This window comes from Odocoileus virginianus, chromosome 30 (assembly GCF_023699985.2).
Source record: "Odocoileus virginianus isolate 20LAN1187 ecotype Illinois chromosome 30, Ovbor_1.2, whole genome shotgun sequence".
NCBI classification, from domain to species: domain Eukaryota; kingdom Metazoa; phylum Chordata; class Mammalia; order Artiodactyla; family Cervidae; genus Odocoileus; species Odocoileus virginianus.
The window spans coordinates 29,116,486-29,141,953 of NC_069703.1; the positions used below are offsets into that span (position 1 = coordinate 29,116,486).

Sequence of the window (25,468 nt, forward strand, 5' to 3'; positions counted from 1 at the left end):
CTCCTGAGTAGGCAGGTATAGCCTCTGAAGGGCAAGCTGAGTCTCAGTCCCTAGGATGCCTGAAGTGTCCGGGAGAGAGAGGGGCCCACTCCTGGTCAAAGACCTGTTTTAACCACAGCTGCTCCCGCCCTGCCCCACCTCCTGCCCAGACACTGGGAACGGGGCGGGGCCGACAGGAGGGGCTGATCTGAGTATGAAAGCATCCCAGAGGCGCCACAGGGAAGGTGCTGGAAGGCTGGTGGCCTGGAGAAGCTGTCAACTCAGGCGGAACAGAGGCCGCGGGGTGCCCCCTGGTGGACAGCTCGCCACACTGCCACGTGGGGACCAGCCCTCCTCCGCAGGGCTCCCTATGAAGGGCAGGGGGACCGGGCGGGGCCGAATGCCCGACGTTAGGAAGCACTTCTGTGTTCTTCCCCTTGGTTCCACTGAAAAAGAAGTGCAGAGGCCAAAACAGAGCAAACAATGATGCCGTTTATTTAAAATGTTTACTCCAAGAAATATATATATAAAAAAAGACAATACAGCACTAAACCAGGCACCTTCAACCGAATCACCACCTCTTCCTGGGTTCTCCCCTTCACACTCAGCCTCCTGGCCCACAGTCTCCTTCCTGAGCTGATTCGGGCCACCACACCCCACACCCCAGGCCGAGCTGTCTCCCAGTTCCCTGTTCTGAAGGGTTTCCCGCCTAGGAACTTCATTTTAAAATTCTGAGCTCCAAGCAGTGACTGGGAGAGAACAGGGCGGCCTTAGGTGGAGGGGACGTCCCTTTCCTGCTCTTGCTCCAGCCCCCAGCAGGGGCCCCAGTGTGGGCCGGGCCCCCGGGTGGGCGCACAGCCCCAGGGAGCCGCACACGGTCCAGGAGTGTGGCTGCCATGCCCGCTTCAGGAAGAGCTCTGTCGGGGGAAACCGAGGGGCTCTACGCGGGGAAGCTTGAGTGAGAGATGGTGGTTAGAGGGTGATTTGAACAAATCAGGTTAGTTTAGCAGAAGCTCTGAAGTTGCAGAAGCTTCTCCCCTGGACTATAAACACAGACAGCAGAGATGAGCGTGAAGTCAGACTAAACCTCAGCAAAGATGCAGGCCGGCCTCCTACCGCGAGGCCTCAGGACTGGCCAGGACTGGCCAGGACAGGCGCTGCCACATGCCCTGTACAGGAGGGTGCCGCCATCAGGAGCGGCGGGGCGGGAGGGACGAGGAGAGGAAAAGCAACAACTAGTCATTTTTGGCATTTTAACATCGAGACAAAAACGGTACAAGCGAAGCAAAAAAAAACAAAAACAAAAAAAGACCAATATTGAACTCTGCCATCCACCCAGTCTCACACTGCACCTCTCCCCCGTCTCCCCCACAAGCACCACTGACCTAAACAGCTATTTTAAAGCACCCAAACCAGTCCAGACCCTCTCGAGACCAAGAACCTGGCCACGGCCGCCGCCTCCCCCGGGTCCGAGCAAGAGGAGGGTTCCGGGAAAGGCACCTCGTAGCTCAGGCAGCGCCAGGGACCCAGGGACGTGCTGGTGCGCAGGGCACGAGCGGGGAGCCGGTCGCAGCCTCTGCGCTGACTCAGGGAAGGGGACTTCTTCCACGACCCCAACTATTTGGTAGCACAGCCAAGCAAATGTGACTAGAGAGCTGGGTGTGTGGAGCAGGAACCCGGGCCTCGGAAACAGGCGGGGCTGTTCCAGCAGGATCCAGCCAGGGGCTCGGGATAAAGACATAAACACGAAGGCGACAAAGGCTGGGACACAGAGGACGCTCCTCCTCCCCGGGGACTCCAGAACGCACTGTGTCCTGCTGGCCAGTCTCTGACGGCGGGTGCTGGTGAGGCGACCCCGGCTCACGGGAGCCTTCGAACTGGATCTGGAACCACGTCTGTCCACCCCCCAAGTCCCCACTGGTTCCAGGATCACCTGATTTCCATTTGGACTTCTTTGACAGCTAAAGTAGATATAAATGGCTAAACAGAGATCCACAAGCCCCCACCGGGGGGGAAATGGCAGGTTCTATTAATGTCACAGCCAAAAGGCAACGGGGCTTACAGGCAGCCGGGGGAGGAGCAGAATACACGTGGCCGGTCGAGAAGGAAAAGCGGGAAGGCAGCGAGCTGGGTGCTGCGGAGCACGCGGGGGCCACACTGTCTGAGACGGGCCGCCGTAGAGACCTGTCCCAGGCAGCACCCGCTGGGCTCACAACGCTCACCACAATGGAAAGGGGTGCTTTTGAGAAGTGTACGGGGCGGTGGGGGGGGAACCTAAAAAAAAAGCCTAGATTGCTCAAAGTTTCTGCCTCTTTTGTAGGAATGGTAAGTCAACTATGAGCAAATATTTTAATTAAACATTAAGAAGGGGTAAAAAAAAACCACTTTGGAAAGCATACAGAAAAGGTAGTTGGCGTTGAATCACTTATAAAACGGAACCTCAGGGAGTCTAACAGAAATGCACCTTCGGTCAACTTTTGCTTCTGAAATTCCTCGCTTGACTTCCCGTCCCAGTGCACGTGGACATGACAGCTGCCGCAAGAGGTGTGGAGCGGGGGGCTCCGGGGAGTCAGAGGGTCCGGGGGTTGTACTCTGGCAGTTTCCTGATCTTCTCCTTCTCCGCCTCACTTTCGTCTCTTGCGATCACCAAGGAGTGTGAGTAACCCATGGCCACCTAGGGGGCAAGCCGGCAGAGGGGGGCAAGGGCACGTCAGCCAGGCACAGAGTTTGGGGTTGATATGCCCGAGGCTGATGGAGGGACACTGGGAAGCGAGGCTGCCCAGAGGTCAGCACAGAGGTCAAAACCAAGGCACCCTGGAAAGCTCAAAAGGGCCCTGACTGAGGACCCCCGGTGTCGGTGAGACCGCCCCCAGCACCCTACCAGCCGGCCGTCTGGGCCCCCAGCGGGCCTGGACACCGACAGCCGGCAGAGGCCAGCGGGGACCTGGGGACTGTGCTCCCGGCTCCCTCCACCTCCAAACCACAGCCCCGCCTCGTGGGAAAGACAAGCCCCCCCGCGTCTCAGCGACAAGGGCTGGCGCCTGATGCGCGAGTCACAGGGGCCTCACCCCACCGGCCGCCCCACTGCCTGGAGTCTCGAGGGAAGGTGAGATGCAGATGGGAGCAGGCGCCTGCACTGGAGCTGGCTGGCTGTGGCTGGACCGTGGCCGGTGGCCCTCAGGCTGAGGGCAGCTCACCCCTGTGCCGGCCTGGTCACCCTCCAGAAAGCCCTAGCGTGGGGCACAGGGAGCGGCAAGCGAGACCAGGCAGCGTGCCAAGGGCAGAGGCAGACGAGCTCGGCCCGGCCCACCTTCTCTCCCTCTCCCCAGGGCTCCCCACTCACCTGCTCCGTGAAGATGCCGTCAAGCGTCTTCACCTCCTGAGCTGCCGTGGAAGACTTTGGCTTGTGGTCCCCGTACCCCTGGTGAGGCAAACAGAGGGATGCTCTGAACACCAGCTGGAAAGCAGAGACCAGGGCAGCCTGCCCAGGCCTCCCACAGACCCAGGGCCTTGCACAGACCCAGGGCCTCCATGGCTGAGCCCCGCAACCTCAGACTTGAGGCCAGGCCTGGGCAGCAACGGGCACCCCCAGGCACCAGCAGGTACCCTGTCCTAAGCCCAGGACCGAGGCACTAAGGACGTGAGCACAGAGTCTGCAGGAGACGGCAGCACGCCGAGGACAGGGATGGCGGCTGTGGGGCTCCCGGGCCACGAGCCCTGCCCTGTCCCCACCAGTGTCCAGGGGACAGAGGGACAGCCCAGGCCTGCGGACGGGGGGGCAGGCTGGGGCGCAGAACATGTGCTACGGTGTGAAGGTGAGCGATTAAGAAAGGCGGGCCTTTCAGCTCAGCTCAAACAAGGGCCCCCACGGAGGGCCAGCTTCCTCTGCCACCAGCCAAGGACCACACGAGCTCCTCAACTCTGAGAGACTGCCCCCAAAGTCCACCTTGTTCCCTGCAATACTCGGAGTCTATTTCTGATAGATGCTAAAACATCTTCTCTAAGAAGGACCTGTAAACACTGGGCCAGGTCCTCATCTCTTTCAAAGCTCCGCTGCACAGCCCAAGGAAAAGTCATGGTCAAGGCCACCAGCCCTGGAGACGGCACGGGGTCGAGAAGCACCCCATCACCCCACACCCATGAGAGGGGGACAGGAAACCCAAGAGCCAGGCTGATGATCAAACTGCAACGAGGACAGGTAGACGTCAGGGTGAGCCCCAGCCCAGCTGTTCTTGATGAAGACATTGAAAGTTAAGAACTCCCCATGCCCCAGAAGCTAAGAATCAGACTTTGGGTGAGAAGGCCAGGTGTGTGGGGAAAGTTAATCAGTCCAGTAACAGATTAAAAGCAGGAACAAAGACAAAGTTATTGCGAAAAATGAGGGAAGAATGTCCCCAAACGACCTCAGAGGTTGGAAACCAAGAAGACTAGATACATGGTCACCGCTGGCCCCATGGTTTAGGAGGAAATGCTGATCCTGTAGCTTGAAACCCTCCTGGGGAGAGCAGAGAGCAACCACCCTCTCTCCTATCGCGTCATCCCACAACTACCATTTACATGTCAGGGGAAACAGGACCTGGAACTTCCCAGTTTTCCACTAACAATGTGGCCAGAAAGGACTTTCAAAAAATCATTTGATGAGCAAAGGAACATCTTTGAAAGCTGAAGCGACACTGCAGACCTGCATGCAACAAGGACACAAGGATACACAACTCCTTCTTTCTGCGCATTTTCAGGAGGTGGCTCAGGGAGCCCAAGCGGGGCTCTGCCCCTCTAGGCAGGGACCAGCTTACCAGCTCCCCGAAGGTCGGCGAGGGGCCCCAGCTGATCGTGCTCTCGTCCGCAGCCACGATGATGCTGCTCTTCCTGCAAAAGGGCAGCAGCTGTTACCCCGGCGTCCAGCAGTCCAGCCCTGCACCCCGCCAACCCAGCAGCCCCAGGCACTTCCATGGGCTCCCTGCAGGGTGCGAACCTACCAGCATAAAATCAAGCTGGCCCCACTAAAACCTCCATCTGCGAACAGCACAGCACAGGGCCAGAGAGCATCTCCTGAAGCCCGCTGCCCAGAGCAGACCCAACAGGAGAAACCCTCATGGCCCAGAAACATCCCCAGGAGCGGGCCCCCATGTCCCCACCCCACACCCGTTCTCAGTTCTCGGGCCCGCGGGGCAGGAGGCCCCTTTCAGAGGAACACACACTGGGGAGAGGAAGAGGCACCAAGCCAGGATGGAGAGCTTGTTCGGAAGGGGCGGCACCTGCTGGACAGGAGCCTGGGCGGGCCCCAGGTCTCAGGTTACAGCCACGCCGTCCCAACCACCACACGGCCACCTGCCCCAGACCCGGCAGGTGACGGGTGTCACCCAACTGTTCCCCGAGAAGCGCTACACAGCCCAAGAGGCACCCTCAAAATAAACAGAAAACCACTGCCTTAAAATCAGTTTCTCGTTCCCACTGTATCACAGTAACTTAAACTGTCCAAACTAAAGAGAATTTTGAACCTGCAACATGAATAGAGCGCACCATCTTCAGAGAGAGACACCCTCAGTGACTTTCTGTAACGGCAGGAAAGGGAGTCACCTGTCCGAGGACCTCCCAACTCCCCCTGCTCTGAGCAGAGTCCGTCCCCTCCAGACTCTGGAATTCGGGGCACCTGACACCCCAATGGAAGAGTGGAGCCCTCCAGGGACAGGGCACCTCCTAGGTGTGTCCAACATGCCCAGGGTGGGGGCAGACATCCCGCTTACAGGAGACATGGTCACATACCCGCAAGCCAGGCTCCGGATTCTCCAGCCACAGAGGTCCTGCACGGCCTTCGGGTACATGGTGGACTCCCGGGACGTGTTGGTGGCCCCCCAGAAAAACAAACCACCTGGGAAAGACAAACACATCCCCACTGTCACAGTCAGCTCAGAAGCTGGATGACTCCTCATCTCAGCAGCATCAAATGAGAAAAGAGCCTGGGCGGTTGATGAAATCAGGTCCCTGGTCTCGAACAGGGCAGAGGCCACAGGACTCCCCGGTGGAGCACGCAGCCAGGCAGGGAAACTGTGACTTTGGACGCCTTCCTCCCGAAGCCCAGACAGGGGATCACTGACCTACTTCACTGACGGCGAAGGAGCAGGTGTAGCCAGCGTAGATCTGGGACGCCCCACGCCCCGGGAAGTCGAACAGCTTCACCAGGCGGGGCACCATCTCGTCCTTCTGCTCGGCGTGGCCCAGCCGGCCATAGCCCCCGAAGCCCCAGGAGAAGACCCGCCTCTGGGAGTCCAGGACCAGCTGCAGGGAGAGAGCACGGCTCTGGGGCGGGACGCGCGGGCTGCCGCTCCGCGAGCCTGCGGCCGCGGCCAGGACACAGGGCAGACACACAAAGGCGGCCCTGCCTGCCTTGGACGGGAGAGGGCCCGCCAGCAGCAGGCGCGGCACAGCGAGGCGGCCTGCTGTTTCCTCCGCCGGGGACACGACTTCCATTCCTAGGAAATGGGTATTCCAGTTCTAAGTCTCCCCTTTCCCTCATTAAAGTGAGGTCTCTAGAGCAGGCCACCGCACTCCACTTCCTCTTTCAGCCCTGACTCAACTGCAGACAGACAGAGAGCCCTGCCCACCTCGCATTCTCCTTCAGGCGGGTTCACATCATACAGGTGACCTCCACTTGGTCACAGGCGCAGTGCGCATGGTGCCAGGTCAACAATTTAAAACCCATCTTTACATGCACCCCGATGTTCACGGAGCATTCTTTACAACAAGCAAGACATGGGAACAGCCCAGGTGTCCGTGGACGGATGGACAGATAAACACGGTGTTTATGCAGCAGCCTGGAAGGGGGGAGCTTAGGGGAGAACACACCTGAAACGAATGTTAACACTGTTCATCAGCTATACTCCATTCTAAGGTTAAAAGTTTAAAACAAATTTATAAAGTAAAACACCAATTTCTCTTCTAAAAAAAAAACGGCATGCATACGCAATGGACTACTACTCAGCCATCAAAAGAATAATGTCGTTTGCAGCAACGTGGAGGGGCCTGGAGATTATCATGCGAAATAAAGTCAGAAAAAGACCACCCAGGATCACTTACCCAGAATATGACGCAAATCAACTTATTCATGAAATAGAGACAGACTCACAGACCTAGAAAACAGACTCACGGCGACCAAAGGGGCAGTGGGGATGGTGGAGGCAGCAGAATGAATGAGGCGTCTGTGATTAGCAGACACACACTAAGGCCACAACCAGAAAGGCCCTACTGCAGCACAGGGAACTACATTCAGTGTCCTATAACAAATCACACTGGAAAAGAACAAGAAGAATACAAGAGCAATAAAACTGAACCCCTCTGCTGTGAAGCAGAAACTAGCACATGATAAACCGAGTCTGCTTCAATTAAAAACCCATCTGCCCCTCTCGTCTCCTTGATGTCTGGGGTTTGAATCGTGTACATGTAGAACCTATAAACATGATTTGAGGTCAGAGACCTAAGTAAGATCTATGTCTTCTGACTACACTGTATAAAAAGCAGCAGTCGTTGGACTTGAAGGGACTGAAATTACCCAGTCCTGAGGTCACAGAGCCAGGTGCCCATATACAGGAGACTGACCTGTCTCTGAACTCTCAGCAGGACAAGGGAGATGAGAACCAAGTCTGACTCTCAGCCATTTGCAGGCAAAATAACCACAGGAAGGCAACTAAGATAAAAAGATACACATACGAAAGTTTTATCGCCTTGATCTAAATGGACCTTTAAGGAAACACCCTCAATGACTGAACCTGCTCAGTGCCCTGAGAGAGCATCAACCTGGAAAGGCAAAAGACAAACAGGAAACCCTTACGAATGACCCCAGCCCAGGGTCTGCCCACTCAGCTCCGGCTGTGGACGCCCTGCAGAAGCTGGCAGGTGAAAATGATGACCCCACACACCTGAGGGTATGAAGCCCTCCAGGCGGCCAGGGCCCATCATTTGCTTTGCAAAGCCCAGGGTCTGCACTGAGGTGAGAAACACTGAAGCCTTACCGTGTGGTTGGCGCCACAGGCCACGTCCCGCACCACCACGTTTGGGACGGGCAGGATCTGGCCGTCCTTTGTCTTCTCGACGAAGATGGCCACGCGCCGGGGAACCAGCTCGCAGTCATACTCTATCCGCTGCGCCCGGGCGATGAACTTGCCGTCCGAGTTGTGTCCTGCAGTGACCACAGAGGGGCCTGAGCGCAGGGCACCTGTCCAGCCTAGCCGGCCTCACAGGGACTTTGGTCACCCAAGGTAGCATCCTCCTATCTGAAGCAGGTCCAGGGCATGGAACTGATATTGTGGGCTGAAAGCACTTACTTAACCAAATGAACAGAAATCAGAATAAGAAACACCCAAGGATACTGTCCCTAAAAGGGAGTTTTGTGAAAACCCCTCTGTCTGCGTGACAAAGTCTGGGCTGGGCTGAGGCTAGACACGCGGGAGCCTCGCACCCACAGGCTGGTCTGCTCCGCGCCCACGTCGGGGCCTCCGGGGGCCCTCCACGGGCCGAGAACGGACCAGAAAGGCCAACCGGTCCCCAGCGACCCAACACGCTAGAGCGGTCACCAGGACCAGGCACGCTGTCGCCTCTGCCGCGCTGACCCGGTCTGTCGTGGGGCCGAGTGCACAGCTCTCAGCTCAAGCTCCAATTCCCCGAGACCCCGTGGGCTCGGGCAACGGGACGGAGCGCTGGCTGTCTAACAAGCTGGGCGGTGAAGACTGGCGGGCTCCACAGACACAGATGAAGCCAGCCCCGCAGAGCCCCTTTCGGGGAGTGTAAGCCCGGGAGGCTAGGTATCCGCGCCGCAGCGGGGACGGGCGCCCGGGAGCTGCTCGCTCAACGTCAGCCATCACGGCGCCTCGCCTCGCCTCGCCTCCCAGAGGGAGAACCTGCCGCCGTGGCCTCCAGAGCGCGCGGCCCCGGGGAGCCGCGCGGCGTTTCCGGAAGCAGGCCGGCAGCTCGCTTCCGGCGCTTCACCGGCCGGCACCGGCGCCCACGGCCAAGGAGGCGGTTTCTCCAGCAGGCTCTGGCAACTCCCTGGCAACCAGGAGGCGTGTGCACGGGGCTGTTCCTCCTCACTCACTTCTGACTAAGGTATATTTAGTTTAACAAAGGCGCTGTTCTCTATTTATACCGCCGCCCGAATGACGCGGAGACCGGCAGCCCCGGGCCGCGCCAGCCGCGCGCCAGCGGCCCCGCGGCCAGCAGGGGGCGCCGCGCCGCCCACCCCGCCCACCCCGCCCACCGGGCGCGGGGGTGGGAGACGCCCGGGAGGGAAAATGGAGGCCCGCTCACTGCCAGCTACCGCCTGCGTTTGACTTTTCCACTCAGTGGAATGTAAGTCAGTTTCATCCCTTCGGTTCAGGGCTGAAAATCCGGAAGGGAATCCTACTTTGAAATGATTTTGGCTCTTCTGTATACCTGAAACAGTGGCCCAGGCCAGGGTGTTCTAAACAACCTTACTCTTGTATAATTTCCTCTCTTTTGATAAAGGCAGATCTTTAAATATGAAAATGAATGAACACAGGTTTGATTAAAAATTGAAAAGGAAAAGAAAAAAGAAAACCTTGAAATCCTTTTATATAAAAATGAATTCCCAAATGTGAAAAAAATCCTTTGACAGACTCAGGCCCTGACTTTCATTAAGGCAAGTCCCTGTCAAGACTCCACAGCCCTGTGAGTTACGACATGCTGGTCCACGAAACGGGACATCCACTTAATGGATCAAGGCCATTATCTGCAATCAATTACCCACATTTCTACCATGTGTGTGCAGCCCCACACTGACTGCTAGTTCTAAACATACAGTTATTTTACAGAGCTTTTTAAAAATGTACTTGCATACCCAGCTGACCATATTCAGGGCACCCAAAGGAATAGAGGTTTCCTTTGCAGTCCATTATCATACTGAATTCAGCCCCACAGGCCATTTTGGTAATTGGCTGGCCGTTGTACATTATCTGAAAAGAAAAGACAGCAGACTTTCAGACTTTTTTTTTAAAAAAAGGATTGCTAAAGTCTCCACAGGTTGGTGTGAAACAATTACCAGGCTACTAAGGATTTCTAATGGAACTCAACAATGCTGAAGGCAAAGGCTTTGCACATACGTAAAGGAACACCACCCAGTACAGAATCAGTTCACAGACAGGCAAATCATGTCCCTGGGTCTCTGTAACCCTCAAAATGTACAACACTGTGCCTCACACATTCTAGTGCCCAGTGAACACTGAATTCAACTGACTGGGGGTGTGGGCAACAGGGTACAAGAAAACAAACTATAATCACATTTAGTCCCCAAATTTCACTCTAGTCACTACCTCTGATGTCAGGCAACTTTAAAAAGCTTTCATAAGCATTACTGCTAAACCAGTAAAATGAACTGGTTTACATTCTTTTACTACTGTAAGAGCTGCTTGCTAATTAGCCTTAATTGAAGGTGTGAATAGGAAATATAATGGTTTGAAATTAGGAAGTAGAAGACAGCAAAGGCCCTGAGTAATTTAACATGGGGTTTGGACACAAATCTGAGAAAGCACTTAGAAGAGTGTCCATTGCAAACTAATCAGCCTGGGGAAGCCAGACTGGAGGAACCGGAGAGCGAGAAGTGTCAGCACTGCAGGAAATCGTGGGCAAAGGTGGTGAGCCTGGGGAGGGGGCACTGCGCCTCGAGCTCTGCCCGGCCTGGCTCCCTCTGAAACCGTCTCATCCCGCTGCAGAGCAAATGGCTGACAAAACAACATTTCGAAGATCCTCGAAATGACAGGTGTGTTTGTCCAAGGTCTCTTTTTAAGACTAAGACGTCAAAGTCCCTTCCCTCAAAGACACTCACAAGCCTCCTGCCGCCTTATGGCAGAAGTTCAATATTTAGGTATAAATCCCAGCCCCCAGCTGACTCCAAAGTTTTTCAGGAACAAGAGATGACCTAACCTATTTGTGTGCTGAGCACCTGGCAAGTTACTTGTTACGAGGTCAAAACTCAAAAGTATTTTCAGACAAAGATCACATCCATGGACAATTCTCACTGCAGAACAGAACAGGCTTCAAACAGGTCTCTGGAACGAATTCTTTCCAGTCGGAATAAAAAACTGTTTCTAGGACGTTCTTCAACTGTGGCTGTCTGTTAAACCTGATCCACTCAAAGCATCGAGACCCTGCTTTTAGAAGGGAGCGAGCAACTCAAATAAGGGGGAGAGATGCCTGATCCCCCCCCCAGAAAACCCAACAGAGAAGCAAAGGCCCTGGGGGTGGGGGGGACAGGGGGAAACTCGGGCGGCACCTGTGCAGGGCTGGGGACAGCGTCTGTCTGGTTGCCGAGGCCCAGCTGCCCCATCTTGTTCTCTCCAAACGCAAACACAGAGCCCGTTTCTGGAAGGAGAGAACGACATCCGTTAGCAAAGGGAAAACAATGCTGAGGACCCTGAATGAGACTGGGAATCAAAGACTCTAAAATCAGAAAAACAGCTCCTTTGCCAGAAGAATATAAGTGAGACAGTTTCCCAAAAGGGGGTGGGGTGGACACCTCGGAGCAGAACCACTGCCCGGCACAGACCCTCCCAGAGCGTGGCCGCCGACACCCATGGGTGCGGCCCATGATGCCTTGAGAAGCTGCCCACCAGGCCCCCTGGGCACCTTTCTGATTGTGACCATGAGTCACAGGGGCAGCTCCACCCCCAACCCAGCTGGACTGTGTGGCCTCTGACCCCACTTGGAGGGAAGTGGCCCCTCCTTACCCGTCAAGGCCAAGGTGTGGTTCCTCCCACACGCCGCAGACACGATCACCTCGTGGCTGAGCCCCTCGATGAGTCTGGGGGCTTCAACTCTCTTGGTGTCGCCATGGCCCAGCTGCCCCTTCTCATTTCGCCCTGTGGGTCAGAGGCAGGACAGATGAAGCAGGGAGGAGGAGACAGGGCAGCCAGACCAGCTGCAGGGCGAGTTGGGGTCTCCCAAAACCCACAGCTGAGAGCCAGGAGACAGCAAGCCCGGCTCTGCAGGCGATGCCAGCCTTTCAAGGCTGCTGGGTGGGGGTGGGTAACCAGATAAGATGTGCAGAGCTGTCCCTAGAGTCGCCTCTGCGGGCAGCCGCCAGCCAACCACCTCACCTGCTCTGACCCTCTTTTCTGGGGCAGGGCTGGGACCCGTCCTGGCATTTTCATCAGCCCTGACCTCCAGGGAAATGGTATAAAGCAGGTTCAGCCAGGACGTCACATAGGAACGGATGAGCTCTTAGAAACTCACAGCTCTCACTTCTCCCCGTTCCTGCCAGACGTCAGTCCCCTCACCCGCTCCACTGCGAGGTATTTTAGGACAGTAACACCTGCCTCGCAGGAGTCTGACTCCCTCCGTGCTCTGGGCGTCTACCACAGACCCTGCACTTCTCTCCTCTCCAACCCCACCTCCTGCCGGCCAGCCTTCACAGGACCCTTAGCCATGTGAACCCTAGCAATGGCCCAAGGCCAGAACACAGAGCTCTGACCCAGGCTCTCCCTGGCCACGGGCCCACCTCCATCCCTGGGCTGTGTTGGCATGGAATCGAGGCAGGAAGGCTCAAGGAGGCCAAGCCCTGCCCGGCCCCCGGCATGGCATGGCCCCCCAGGGCTTCCCAGGTGGCACAGTGGTAGAGAATCCGCCTGCTAATCCAGGAGACGCAGGATTGATCCCTGGGTCAGGAAGGTCCCCTGGGGGATGGCACAGCAGCCCACTCCAGTGTTCTCGCCTTAAAATCCCACGGACAGAGGAGCCTGGCAGGCTCAGTCCCTGGGGTCACAGAGAGTCACCCATGACAGCCTGACACCCACCCCAACCCCCTACCAGAGCCTTTCTGCTCCAAGTGAGCATGAAGGGCTGGGTGGGCCCGAGGCGGGCCTGCTCTTCACCTGACCTAAGTTCTCAACTCAGGTCACAGTAGTTCCAAGTCTAAGCAGCTCAGTGGGCCTCTCCCAGGTCTAAGAACCATGTAAATAAACATTTTAGGAGATTTTATGGGGCCAGAAAGCCAGGCAACTTGGAAACCATGGGAGGTTTCCATATCCTTCCCTAATAGTGAACTCTGACCTCACAGTCATGAAAGAGGTCGAGCGGAGCCACAAAGGTGAGCCCGAACTGGCCTGGACAGGGCTCGAGAAGGGGTGACCAGCTGCCATTACGAAAGGGAAACCATCCTCAGGCTCTGATTACGGTGCTCCAAGAGGACAGCAGGACAACAGCGTCTAGTGGAAACTGCCCAAGTTCACTGTGAACGGCAAGAACTAGTTGGGGCACAACTCCGCAAACATGAGGGCCGGGTGGCCGGCGCGTGCAGGCCCCATTGAGTTCTGGGCCCCTGCACTAACGCTCCCGGGACTCACCGTGGACTCGGGACACCTCCTGTGGCTCATTCCCCAACCCCACCCCGCCACACAGTGATAAGTCTGCTCATGGGACACGTCTTGGTTCTGGGGCCAGGTCAGATGCACACCTTTTACAATCATTCTCTGCCCGCAGGGTCAAGAGAGGGACATTTTCAGAAACGCCACATAAGTGAAAGTTAGCAGAAAGATGAGAAAGACCTGAAGTTGGGGACCCTGACACAGGAGGCTGCATCCAGTGTTGGGGACAGTGAGCAGGAGGAGGGTTCTGGGGGAGACAGACCTTGGTGCCCACCAGGAGAAAATGATAATAGTGGCAATGCCATTGTGTCACCAAGAACTACAAAGTTTAAATTTGGGCCAGACACACTGCTTCGCTTTTTTCCAGCAGAATTACAAAATTAGCAGAGTGCAGGGAAGACAACAGATGTTAATGTATTTGGACTTTGGTACAGCCGCTCATGAAATTGCAAAAAATGGTTCAAACAGCCCAAAATAAAAATGCAGTCATATGGACTCAAAGCTAGCCAAAGGGCCAGAAACAAAGGGTGAGGACAAATGCCAACACCCCCCGCAGAAAGAAGAGTCCCAGAGCCAGCAGAGGGCGTGGAGGAGACAGAGCCTCAGCCCAAGCCTGCACGAAGGGGCCGCAGAGGAGCCGGGGACCCTGAAATGAGAGGGGGGCGAAGGCACAGGGCCGGCTCCCTGGCATCCAGGCCAGGAGCCCAGGGGCAGGGCACGCGGTGACTCTGGGAGTTAACCCGGCTGTCTGGGCAAACAGAGTAAGAAACTGAGGGACAGCACTGCAGAGAGCCGGGCTGGCGTCACCACGGGGCGGATGTGAAAGCTGGTGGCATTTACAGTGGCAGGCACAGAGGTCTACGTCATACTGTGCTGGGTGCTGGGGGGACCGCAAGCCTAAAATAAAACAGGATTCAGTTCTAGGCCCCTCGATATCAGAAAGCTGTAGGTTCAGTCAGAACGTTCAGGAGAGGGCTGCTTGAAGACGATCCCGAGAAACCGGGGGCGAACCGCTCAAGACCAGGCAGGAGGGCAGAGACCAGCGGTGCACTCTGGGGGCGGACGGGGGGGCGTCGGAGGAGAGGACACACGGGCGGGGGCAGCAGGGGGCCCTCCACCCAGGGGACGGGGGAAGCGAGCCCCCGGCGGGCCCCACTCCGGGAGTTCCCGCGACCCCGGGCACTTACCCCAGCTCCACAGCTTCCCTTCCGTGGTGATGAGGAGGCTGTGGGCAGCGCACGACCCCGAGACCACCGTCCGCACCCGGACCCCCGACAGGCACCCATACCGGTGGGGCCCCCACAGGTTCTGACCGAGGTTGCGGTAAGCAGCTGTGAGGAGTAAAAGACGGCACGTCAGACCCCCAGAGCCCACTGATGGGGGGCCGCCCTCGGGTCACCCCCTCCCAAGTGCACCCCCGGGGGCTCCGGGGCAGCCGTCAGGACACGGCGCTCATCTCTGGTCCGGACTCACCAGGGACGCTGCTGCCAAGTGCCACGAGCTGGTGGCCAAAGACAAGCACCCTCCTCCCACAGCCCCAGGCAGGAGAGGGCTGACCCAGAAACGCGGGGAGCAGGCCCGCGTCTCCCTCACCCTCCTGGACGCCTCCTGGGGGTGGGGAGGCCCGGCCGCTGAAGGCTTCCTGGGGGTCAGCCCTGAGCCTGCCGCCCCTTCCTCCAGGGCCCGTCAGGCGGGCCGGGCCATGACCCCTAGCTTCACACAGGGATATGCTCCCCGGAAGGCCGTCCCGCCGCCCCGTGCCCCGCACCTCAGGTCACACACACCCTGCTCTGGGAGGGTGAGGTCAGACTGAGCCTACTGCATCTCTCTGCTTCCTGCCCTGAGGGCGCCCCACGTGCTGCTCCAGGCACGAGGCCCCTTCACAGCCCCCCTTCGCCTTATTAGAGGACAGGGTGTGGCCAACTTTTGGCTTACTTCCCTCAGCTTGACACTCTCAGAGACAGAAAAACGAGCTCATTTTAGGCCTGTGGTGACTTTTATGAAATACTAGCTGCTGCCAAACCAACTGTGTCAGACTGACCTGGATGCAGGAGCTGACTGAGACCAACCTCGCCATCAGGCACCTGGCTCCAGGGGGAGAGTCTGTTAACCCGCCCAGGCCGCCCCCACGCCGAGGCGCCACCAGCAGAGAGCGCCCCGCGCAGCCCACTCAGTACCGGGCCTGCAGACTCCGCGGGCGGGGGGCGGGACAGGCCGCAGGGAGTCGACACTCCTGTGCAGCCACCCTTCAGTTTCAGAGCGCGCGGCGTGTGTGTGCTCAGTCTGACTGTGACCCCATGGGCTGCAGCCCACCAGGCTCCTCTGTCCGTGGGATCTTCCAGGAAAGAAACACTGCAGTGGGTTGCCGTTTCCTTCTCCAGGGGAGTCACACCGGGAGGGTCCCCAAAGGTGGGAAGTTCCCCAGCACGACTCAGGGCCCCCTGGGCTTCTCCACCTGAAAACACTGCTCTACTACTGCAAGGTGAGAGAAGATCCAGCAACTTACTGGGTAAAAGCAAATCAGAAATGACAGCCTTCATGCCTATGTTGAGGGCTGCTATCGTGGTGGCCTGAGTGCTGGGTGCCATGTCTGTGGACAACACGCAGTGCCAGGGGACACCATGGCTGACCCAAGGGCCCTAAATGGACCCCCTGACGGTTGATAGAAGATCTGATTTGCCAGAGCGTCTTCCCTGGCTGAGCTCCATAAATATCAGAGGCCAAAATGTCATCAGTTCGTGAGAGGCGGGAATTCTCAGGGCCTCCCAAGGAAGCTTCAGAGGAAGCCCAGTCAAAAGAAAGGCACTGCAGCAGTCCCAGGCAAGGGGGCCAGGCAGCTCACTGATGCCCGGGCCGGGCTGAGTCAGAGGTCCAGCGAGGCGTACCCGAGGGCGGATGGGCTCTGGAGGGAAGGCCGCTTTGAGGGCAGGGGGAGTGGGAAAGGCTAGGACAGGCAGGGGATCCTTCTTCCCTTGAGGTCTGGCATGGATGGGAAACCCAATCCCCGCTCCCTTTCCTTCACATCTACTGGAGAGGTCATGGCAGCCCAAAGACAAGGAAAGACTTAGAAGTTTTGTTTCATTACATAAAACAAAATTACACTCAGAGGGAGAAGCATCCGGGAGGCAAAGGCAGGCCTGGGAGAAGACAAAAAGGCACTCTTAGAGCGAGGCCGAGCAGGGCGCTGCTCCTTCAACCAGACGCTGCCCGGCTTCAACACGGGCTCCCCTCTGGAATCTACTTCCTGATCAGGGCCCCGGGCGTCTCCAGTCGCAAACACGGGCCTCTCATTTAAAGAGCAGCCTCGAGACACAATGCAACACCTGCGCAGGAGCTGGCAGGGGGACTGACGCGATCACGCCCCGGGAAAGGTGCCAGGTGCCACCAGCCGCCAGGCAGCTCGAGCCCAGACAGCTGGGTCCTGCAGGCTGGGCCCTGGCACCAACAGGAAAGTGGCTCAAACCCATGTCTAACTCAGCTGGACGCTGAGCGCCACCAAAGCCCCCGCCTGCTGTTTTCGTGGACTGAGATGATCTCCAGTGCCTGCCCCGAGGCCCCAGGGAGTGTCAGTGTGCAAATATTTGTTCACTGGGCAATGCTGGAAAGTACTTTGGGAATCTTTCCAAGTGAAATCAAGAAGCCATAAGATGTGGCAAAGTGCCAGCCTCACTCTTTTGGACGGGCTGGTATTCCCCCCAAGGAAAGACACCACCTTTCAAAAAACATTTGGGGACCAAGATACTTCTCGGGACCTCTCCACTCTCCCAACTCCAGACTGTTCCTTGCTTTGTCAGACTCATTCCTGCAACCATTTGGCAGTTTGCAAGGAAACATGAACTCTTCTGAAATGTCTATCAAGTTTGACATTTGACACGTGACCCATGTTGAGGACACTTTGACATTCCACAGCACCAGCCTCTCCATTTTAATGAAGCTAAGTGACATGGAAAGAAAAATGGGAAAAAAGTATCAATGCTTATTTGTGGTTAGCATTTATATTTTTGTTTATCTCAATGGAATTATCAAAACCAGAGTTGTGCCCAAGTGAGAGTCCGGCTGAAGACCCGGGTTCAAATCCAGTCCCACCACGAGAGAGGCTGTGGCCCTGGGCGATCCCTTGGCCTCTCTGAGCGCCCCTGTGAACAGAGCACCTACCTGGCCACCAGAATCACACTGGACACACACACAGGAAGCACTCAGTAACAGCATCTTCAAGTTTTTAGACATCGTTTCTCATACCTTGTTGTTTAGGCACTTCTTTTCGACCAATCAAGTCCCAGTTGGTTGCCCCAAAAATCAAAAGCTGCCCTTTGCACTTAGACCCTTCAAGTTTCTACAGAGAAAGAGAAGGGGCGGGGGGGGGAGAGAAAAATTAGCTTGCAATGCTGCTTCTAACTCCCAAACCTGTCCAACAGCAGCAGGAAACAAGACAGTAATAATAATGTAACATGAACGCTTGCCCCAGAGGCCTGCACAGCGGACAGACAAAGGGGTATGGCACAGTCACCACTTTCCAAGTGGAAACCGATGAGCACCCAGCAGCTCATCAGTCAAGCCCAGGCTCGGCGTTATCCTTTGATTTCTCTTTAAAATATCTTTGGCCAAACACGGCAAAAGCAACCAAATGACATTCGCCCTCTCAGCTCTGCAGACTGCCACACAGGTATCTGCAAGAGGCCTGCCATGTCACGCAGGGAACGTGTTAAAACCACTGTCCTAAAAAAATAAATAAATAAAAAATAAGCAAAACCACTGTCCTTGGGGCTAAGGCGGCATCTTCCCAACATCAGCGCAGCGAGCCACAGGCGGGCCTGCAGCTCTGGGGCCGGGGCGCCTTCCCCACCCTCCCTGGGCGCTCCGTACCGCAGGAGCTTTCTGGGGAAGACAAACAGCAGCCCCCTGGGTTCAGGGCTCCCCTGGAGGGAGGAAGAGCGGGCGGGTGGCCTCCCACAGGCCTGTCCTCACTGCTGGCCCACAGCCAGGGGGCTGCAGGCCAGCACACCTCCATCCCGAGGGCCAGGCGCTCACTGTCAGGGGAGCAGGTGCTGCTTGAAAAGGCTACTGTCGTGTTTCGGGTGGGATTCGCTCTGGGCTCAGCCTGGGACACTCGTTACGGCCAACCGTTCGTCAGAGTCCCTTCTGAGTCTCCACACAGGCCAGGGGAGCAGTTACTTCCTGTTCTGCTTTCATCCTCCACACCGTCTTCGTCCCAGGGCGTTAAAGGCAAAGAAGGGGTTTTCCTTCAGTTTAGAGAAGTGTTCTTGGAAGGCTTCGAGAAGAAACCAAACAGCTGCAAGTCCAGTCATCTAACCCTACGCGCTGACTGCCCTGGCGAGACATCCTGGCAGCCCAGCGTGTGTGTGCAGCTGGGCGGGGGGGGGGGATTCCATTTCTTGGGGAACTCTGTGATCTAAACCTGACATCACAGGCACCCCCCGCACCCCGCCCCAATCCCATCGTGCTCACTGGCCTGGCCACGTGCAGGGCTGGAGGGAGGCGGTCCATCTGCCGTCTGTGCGCAAAGGGCCACGAAGCAGCCAGGGCCGCAGAGCGACTCTGCCCCATTTCAATGATTCAGAGAATGACCTTAACCGGGGCGGTCCGCCCTGCAGCACCCAGGCTCCGATTACGTGATGGGAGCCGAGTTTCCCCTGGTTATCTCCCCTTCTTGTTTAGCTGGCAGGCTTGGCTGGAACATTCTATAGGTCTACGGCAGGAGGCCAACAGCATCAGGGGAGCGTTAAATTCCCAGTGGAGGGAGCAGCCCTGGGTCTCCGCCTACATTACCAGCTTGCTCTCCTTTATTCCTCAGGTCTGCATGGAGGGGCAGCAGAGACTCAGGATGAACCTAAGCACCATGGAATGAGCTATCAGGCCAGAGCAGTGGAGAGAAGAGACCGGAATTGACCATGACCCCCTAGGTGGGCAGAGATCAGTAAACCACTCCACACCACCATGAGCTCAGCACACTAAGTCACCAGTGCTGGCAGCCGCTGTAGGGCCTGCAGTCCGCCAGAACGAGCTGCCATCACCCTGGGCACAAGTGTCTCCTGTGACCCGGAGATGCCAGCGCCTGCCGAGTGGTCCAGGGCTTGTGGGTACCGGCCACTGAGCTGCTGAGCATTTACACAAACCCCCAAGCCTTCAGGGAACACAAGGTGCTCGGTGAGAAACCTTGGTGAACTGGTCAACTGTGTCTCCTCCGGTGACAGTGGTCTTGGAAAGATGGTGAGTGGTACCTAGTCCGGGTTTTTAATGCCACGGGCCTCGCTCCATCACGTGAGATGTATTATCTACCTAACTCTTTGCTATAGGATGCCTAGCCTTATTTCTCTATTAATTCCATTCTTCCCTCCACCTGACATGAAATAAGAAATTCAAGTAAGGACTGGAACTCCTCTAACATCTCTTAAAACATCACAGCCCAGGTCCCTCTTTGCCATAGAGCTGAAGCTGCGCACGCGTGGGAGACCCCAGATGCGAACAGGCTCCATGCAGGGCACCCCAGGGGTGGCTGCCAGGGCTGTGAGCCCCAGAGGGTCCCGGGCCGCCCAGGTGTAACCCGCCTTCACTGTGGGGCCATCAGCAGCCATGCTGTGCTGCCAGTATCTCCAGATCATGTGGTAGAAAAGCTAGAACAGTCTCCCACCAGGATGGGAGAAATTTTGCAGCCTCGGAAGAACAGCCACGGCAGACGCACGTGCTGAACTTCTTCAATCAACAAAATGGGGTTTCAGTAAAACGATGTTTACTGCCCTAGTGCAAGAAGGGTGTTTATAAGACTGAGAATCAGCCTTGAACATACATCCATTTAGAAAGCTGCCGCTCCCGGCAGAGGGAAGACCATTCAGAGAAAGGCCAGCAACAATTCCCTAGTGGGCTATCAACTAAAACAGGCTCCAAGCTCAGTTTTCAGTTGCATTTATCTGGTCCTTTCAGATGAGGCAGAGTTGTCCCAGGGTCCACAAAACCTGAGCAACCCAACACTGCAAGAACCACAAAGACCTGGACAGCTTGCGACACTCACCTGTCTTCCAGGAGTCAGCCAAGGCTGCTCACTTTACCGACAGGGAATTCTGGTTCCACCAACCCTGGAGGATCAGAGAATGCTCATCTGATACAACCACAGAGAAACCTGAGGTCCTGAGAGAGAGCATTTTCTGGGACTGAAATCCTAAGAATGTTCTATACAAACACACAGCTTCTCCTCAAGGCGACTCTGTTCCTCAACCAGACAAGTATTTGGGGTTTATCTTTCACAAGCCCAACGTCTGCAGCTCTGAGTTAACTGAAGGCAACACGGCTTCAGACAACTGGCAGCTGCCCTCACACAAACCCTCTTTCCAACAGCCCTGGAAGGCAGCGAGGCTTGTGAACATCTCAGTAAAAAGCCTCTTTCTGAAACGAGCTGAGGACGGTCACTGGCCTGCAGAAGCAGACAGGATTCCCAGGACTGCTTCCCGGGTGCTTGCCCTGGAGTCCAGGAGCACACCCAAGAGAGGGGCAGTGCCCACATAGGGCAAGCACTGGGAAGGCAATGGGGCAGCCTGGCCCTGGCCTTGACCTTGGACCAACCGATGCTAAAAGGAACTTAAGGCCGAACTGTGAAGCGCTGAGGAGTCTCCCTCGTCAGACCTCAGTCTCCTGCGTGCCCCGCGCCGAGGACAGGGTGCTGGCCAGGCTCACTGCACACGCTCTCCCTGCGACTGCCTCCTGGGGTCAATCTCAGCAGCAGGGTAAGAATCCCCTACTTCAGGGTAACTAAACTTACTGCTCTGAAATGCCCACTGGAAACACTGGAGAGACAGCAGCAGCTGGCCTTTCTTTTCCATCCCTCTGGGCTGGAGGGAAAATGTCCAGAGTCCCGCTCAGAGGATCATGTTTGTTAAGACAGTCGCTGTGTTCCTTTTCTCAACACGTTGCCCTGGGCTGGTCCCCAAGCCGAGGTGACACACTTCAGCCACACATGCTCCGTGACAGCACCCTCCTCCACCATCCAACACGCTGACCCTGCCCACGAGAGGGCACGTACAGAGCATCCCTAACAATCTGCAGAGGTGTTAAGGATGACGTCAGGAGAAACAACCCTGAGCCCAGTGGAAATCTAGCTCCATGCGGTCTTGGGCCAGGCCCTCAGACTCTGCCCCAACTTCCTCACCTATAAGGCGGACCTAGAAAGGCACCGTTGCTAACCATTTAAAAACTGCCTGAGCTTCCCTGGGGGAAAGCACGCTGACTGGGACTGAGAAAAGGATCCCTCCAGACCGTGACTCTCTGCCCCAAGTGCAAGTTCACACTATTTAGAGTTATCTGAGCAGCTGCTGAAAGCTTTGACCCGCTCCCTAAACACATGTCCCCCTGACACCAGATTAAGTTCTCTGGCTCTGCAAGGTTTTGCAGGCATATGGACTGGTCGCAACGTTAACTAGGAGTGGAAGATCCAACTCTAACGAGCAAATTAGAGCCCATTCAGGCCACGGGAGTTGGGGGAGAACCCTGCGCAGAGCCCACACGGAGGGCCCGGGCCCTCGGACCACAAGCGGCGAACAAAATCTCAGACACCTCTGAGGGTGGGGAGGTGCCGTTCCCGACCTCGGGGAGGGGGAGGGCTAGGGCTCTCCGGAGCATGCGCCCTCGAGCCGGGCCCGGAGCCCGCCACCCCCGCCGACCCGGCGGCGCGAGACCGCGCGGGGCAGTACAGGGCATGCGCCGCGGCCGCCAGGCCCCGCCCCCCCGGAGCCGAGGCGGCGGGAACCTCAAAGCCCCGGCGAGGATCGCCGCGCCCCGGGCGCGCCGGTGGGGCCCCCCCTCCGCAGCACCAGGGCTGCCCGGCGGCCGCGGGGGCCCGGGAACGCCCGAGGGCGCTTGGCCCCGGGCCCCGCGCCCCGCGCCCCGCGCGCGCCTCCGCGCCTTCGGCCGGAGACAACTTGCAGAAGTCCCCTTCCCGGCGCGCGGGGGAGGCGGAGGGCGTCCGCGGGCGCGGCGCCGGAGGCGGGGCCCTGACCCCCGCGGGCGGGCTCCGGCCGCCCCTCCCCCGCGGGCCCGGGGCGCGCGCCCCAACGGCCAACGGCCGCGCGGTGGGGTAGGCCCCGGCCCGCGCCCTTTTGTTGCGCGGCGGCGACGATGATTCAGCCCGCGGCCTGCGCCGACCCCGCCGCCCCGGGCCGGGACCCGCGGTGACGCGCCGCGGCCCTCGCCCGCCGCCCCCAGGCTCGGCCCCGCACTCACGACGCGCTCCTTGGTGTGCTCGGGCTCGGTGATGACCGCTGCCGCGCCGCCGGCCTTGGTCGCCGCGGGCCGCGCCGCGCGCTTTCCCCCGCCGGGGGCCCCGTCGAGCTCCAGGCCGTCCTCGTCGCCGCTGCTGCCCCCGCCGCTGCTGCTGCTGCAGCGTTCCGGCCGCTCGCGCTTCCTGCCTGCGGGGCCGCCGCGCTTCCTGGGCCCCGAACGGGCCGTGCCGTTGCCCGAGCTCGGCTCCTCCCAGGCCGCCGCCGCCTTCTTCCTGGGCATGGTCGCGCTGGAGGAGACACGGGGCAGCGGCGCACAATGGACGGGTTATAAACCGCGCGGGGGGAGGGGAGCCGGCCGAGCCCGCGGCCTCCACTTCCTCCCCTGCCCGCCCCGAAGTGGCGGCCGCGGGGCGGGCGGAGAGGGGGCGAGCCTGGAGGAAATCGCGCCGCCTCCGGGGAATCCCGCACGGGAGCCCAGGTCCCCGACTGTAATCCGCTCAAGGAAAGAACAAATAAATGGGAGGCCCCCAATGCCCATCCTCAAGTTAGCTTTGCCCATATCGCATCCTAATTGCAGCCCGGTGCCCAAAAAAGTAATGGGAGAGAAAAAGGGAGTCTCTGGTCCACCAGGTTTTCATTACAGAAGGCTTCGGGGCACTTCAGAGGTCCCCTTTCGGCACCTGGGGGAGGGGGGCGGTGAAGGAGCTTAGCCCTCCCCAGCTGCCCCACCTGCTGCTTTTGTCTCCGCGGCCCCCTCCCCAAGCCCACTCAAATGCACTTCTCTTCACCGCCCGCCTGAATCCCCAATTCCGCTCCAGCCAGGGGTTCTGACCTCGGGCCCTAAAGGAGCCGAACCCCTCGGAGGCGGGGGGGTTGGGGGGGGAAGGGAGGCTGTCCCCCGCGGAGAAGTGAGGGGCGGCGCAAATAAAGCCGGCCCCCAGCCCCAAACACCTGCTCGCAGACACGAAAAATAAGAACTTTAATGGTGCTCTCCTGTCTCCCAGCCCCTCCCAGAGCGTGCGGCTCGGCCGGTCCCCCGGTCCCGGCTGCCGAGTGGCCGGCTCCGCCGCTACCTTCCCCAGCGTCCCCGCGCCTCAGCCCTGTCTGCCCTTTTTTTTTTTTTTAATTGATTTTGAACAATGGGATCTCTGTCTGTCTCCGATTAAACCACGTGGATCCGCCTTCCTTCCCCCTTTTATTCATTCAATTCCCCCACCCCCCTTCCCCATTTTTTTTTTTTTTTTTACCATTTCTCCTCTTTAAAAAAAGAGGGAGGGGGGAAAAAAAACTTTCCCAGACCCCGCAAACTGATCGCTGTCGATTTCATTTTCAGCCCCTACCTGCTCAGAGTGACGAGAAACCGGAGAGAAAAAGGAAGAGGAGCGGCTAAAAGACGAACCGAAGGGCTTTTTTTTCTCCCCGGCCCAGACGAGGGCTCCAGCCCACTCTCCAGATTCACTTAAAATGTAAATACGAGCTTCCAGAACAAATGCTACAACACAAAACAGAAACACATGTGCGGCCGGGCGGCAAGCGAGCGCGGCGGGGCGGGCGGCGCGGGGCCCGGGGCGCGCGCGCCCCCTGCCGGCCGGCGGACCGGCGGCCGGGCCCTCGCCGCGCTCGCGGGGCAGCGCGGCCCACCCGAGCCTGCGCCGGGCGCCCCGCCGCCAGGCGCCGCTCCCCGGTCCTGCGCGTTTCGTGGGCGGCGCCACGTGCCCCGCGCATCAGACATTACTTTGGGGGTTAGGCGAGCGTTGGACTGTTTTTCCCGGGCACGTCTAGACAGGTCACCTGAGGACACTCGCTGGAAAATAGTTACTTTTCTTAGGAATCCGCCAACAAGGGACGTGCCCTAATTGAGTGATTGGAATGAAAGATGAATACAATTTGAATAATTTTCTCCAGCGCCGAGAAAAGTTGTATATTTTACTTATCTATGAATGTGCCCCACTATATTGCAAGATGCTGTTAACATGGTCGAGTTACATACATAAATGTTTCCTGTATTAGCGAATTAAGGAGTAATAAATTTGGAGGCCAAAGAGGCACTGGAATTCCTGATAGAAAATTTTCACTTAGAGACCAATACTTACTGAGGACCCCGAACATGCAAGACACGCAGTGCTAGGTGCAAAGGTTGAGAACTAGGTTTCTGCCCTAGTGGAATGCACAGTGAAACGGGAAAGGTTAAACTAGTACTTGTAAGTATGTGATGTGGTTTTCAAGACATGCTATCCCAAATTATGCCACCTTAGCATACTGAATAAACCGAAGAAAAGATTTTGAGAAAACAGCAGAAATCAGAAGGTCATACTGACCTTCTTCCCAAAAACCAATCATAAAACCCTCAGGTGAGAGATGCCCTTCACATTCCAGGAGGACGGAACATCCTTATCTCTGAAGACAAAGGGAAATTTAGAAGAATCTTGATAAACAAGATTTGCTAAATTGCCTCCCGTGTACTACACTAAACACTTAACCTCACACTGGTTCACCTCCCCCGATCCTCTCGACTGTCTGTTCTTCATCACACCTAGCAGTAAAATACACAGCTCTGTTTCTTTGGGACATCATTTCCTTATGAAGTCTCCTGTGTCACCTAAAACTTAGGGTAAAATAAGTCTGTATGCTTTTTTCCTGTTGATCCGTCTTTGTCAGCAAAATTTTCAAACCCAGCCAGGGACCAGGTGGAGGAAAGCTTTTTTTCCCTTCCACAAGCCTTGCAAAGTGATACTTATGTAGGACTGCCCTGGCAAGGGAATCCATCCTATTCTGGGTCAGGGAAGGCATCCCTAAAGAAAGATCATCTCAGCCAAGTCACTGGCAGGGTGGGTGAGGCTTACAGATGACTTGGGACCTCCCTGGGACAGTGGCTGAGACTCATCGTTGCCAATG

At 57.3% G+C, this 25,468-nt stretch overlaps 1 protein-coding gene across 1 annotated transcript; it reads right to left on the bottom strand.

The window, feature by feature from the left end:
- Window positions 1-451: 451 nt before the first annotated feature.
- Window positions 452-24,000, bottom strand: RCC2 (regulator of chromosome condensation 2). Its single transcript, XM_070458779.1, has 13 exons — window positions 23,914-24,000; window positions 22,575-22,860; window positions 17,586-17,679; window positions 14,534-14,677; window positions 11,712-11,843; window positions 11,258-11,346; window positions 9,827-9,941; window positions 7,986-8,152; window positions 6,075-6,255; window positions 5,743-5,848; window positions 4,773-4,845; window positions 3,323-3,400; window positions 452-2,653 (listed from the first exon to the last, which is right to left on the bottom strand). Exons 2-13 carry the CDS (start codon window positions 22,851-22,853, stop codon window positions 2,549-2,551), a joined length of 1,563 nt encoding a protein of 520 aa, XP_070314880.1. The 5' UTR covers window positions 22,854-22,860; window positions 23,914-24,000; the 3' UTR covers window positions 452-2,548.
- Window positions 24,001-25,468: the final 1,468 nt, after the last annotated feature.

Coding starts and splice junctions, on each gene's coding strand:
- RCC2 (XM_070458779.1), bottom strand. CDS start 22,853: ATGCCCAGGAAGAAGGCGGCGGCGGCCTGGGAGGAGCCGAGCTCGGGC. Junction 17,680..22,574: donor AGCACACCAAGGAGCGCGTC/GTGAGTGCGGGG, acceptor CTTTCTCTGTAG/AAACTTGAAGGGTCTAAGTG. Junction 11,844..14,533: donor AGGGAAGCTGTGGAGCTGGG/GTAAGTGCCCGG, acceptor TCTGACCCACAG/GGCGAAATGAGAAGGGGCAG.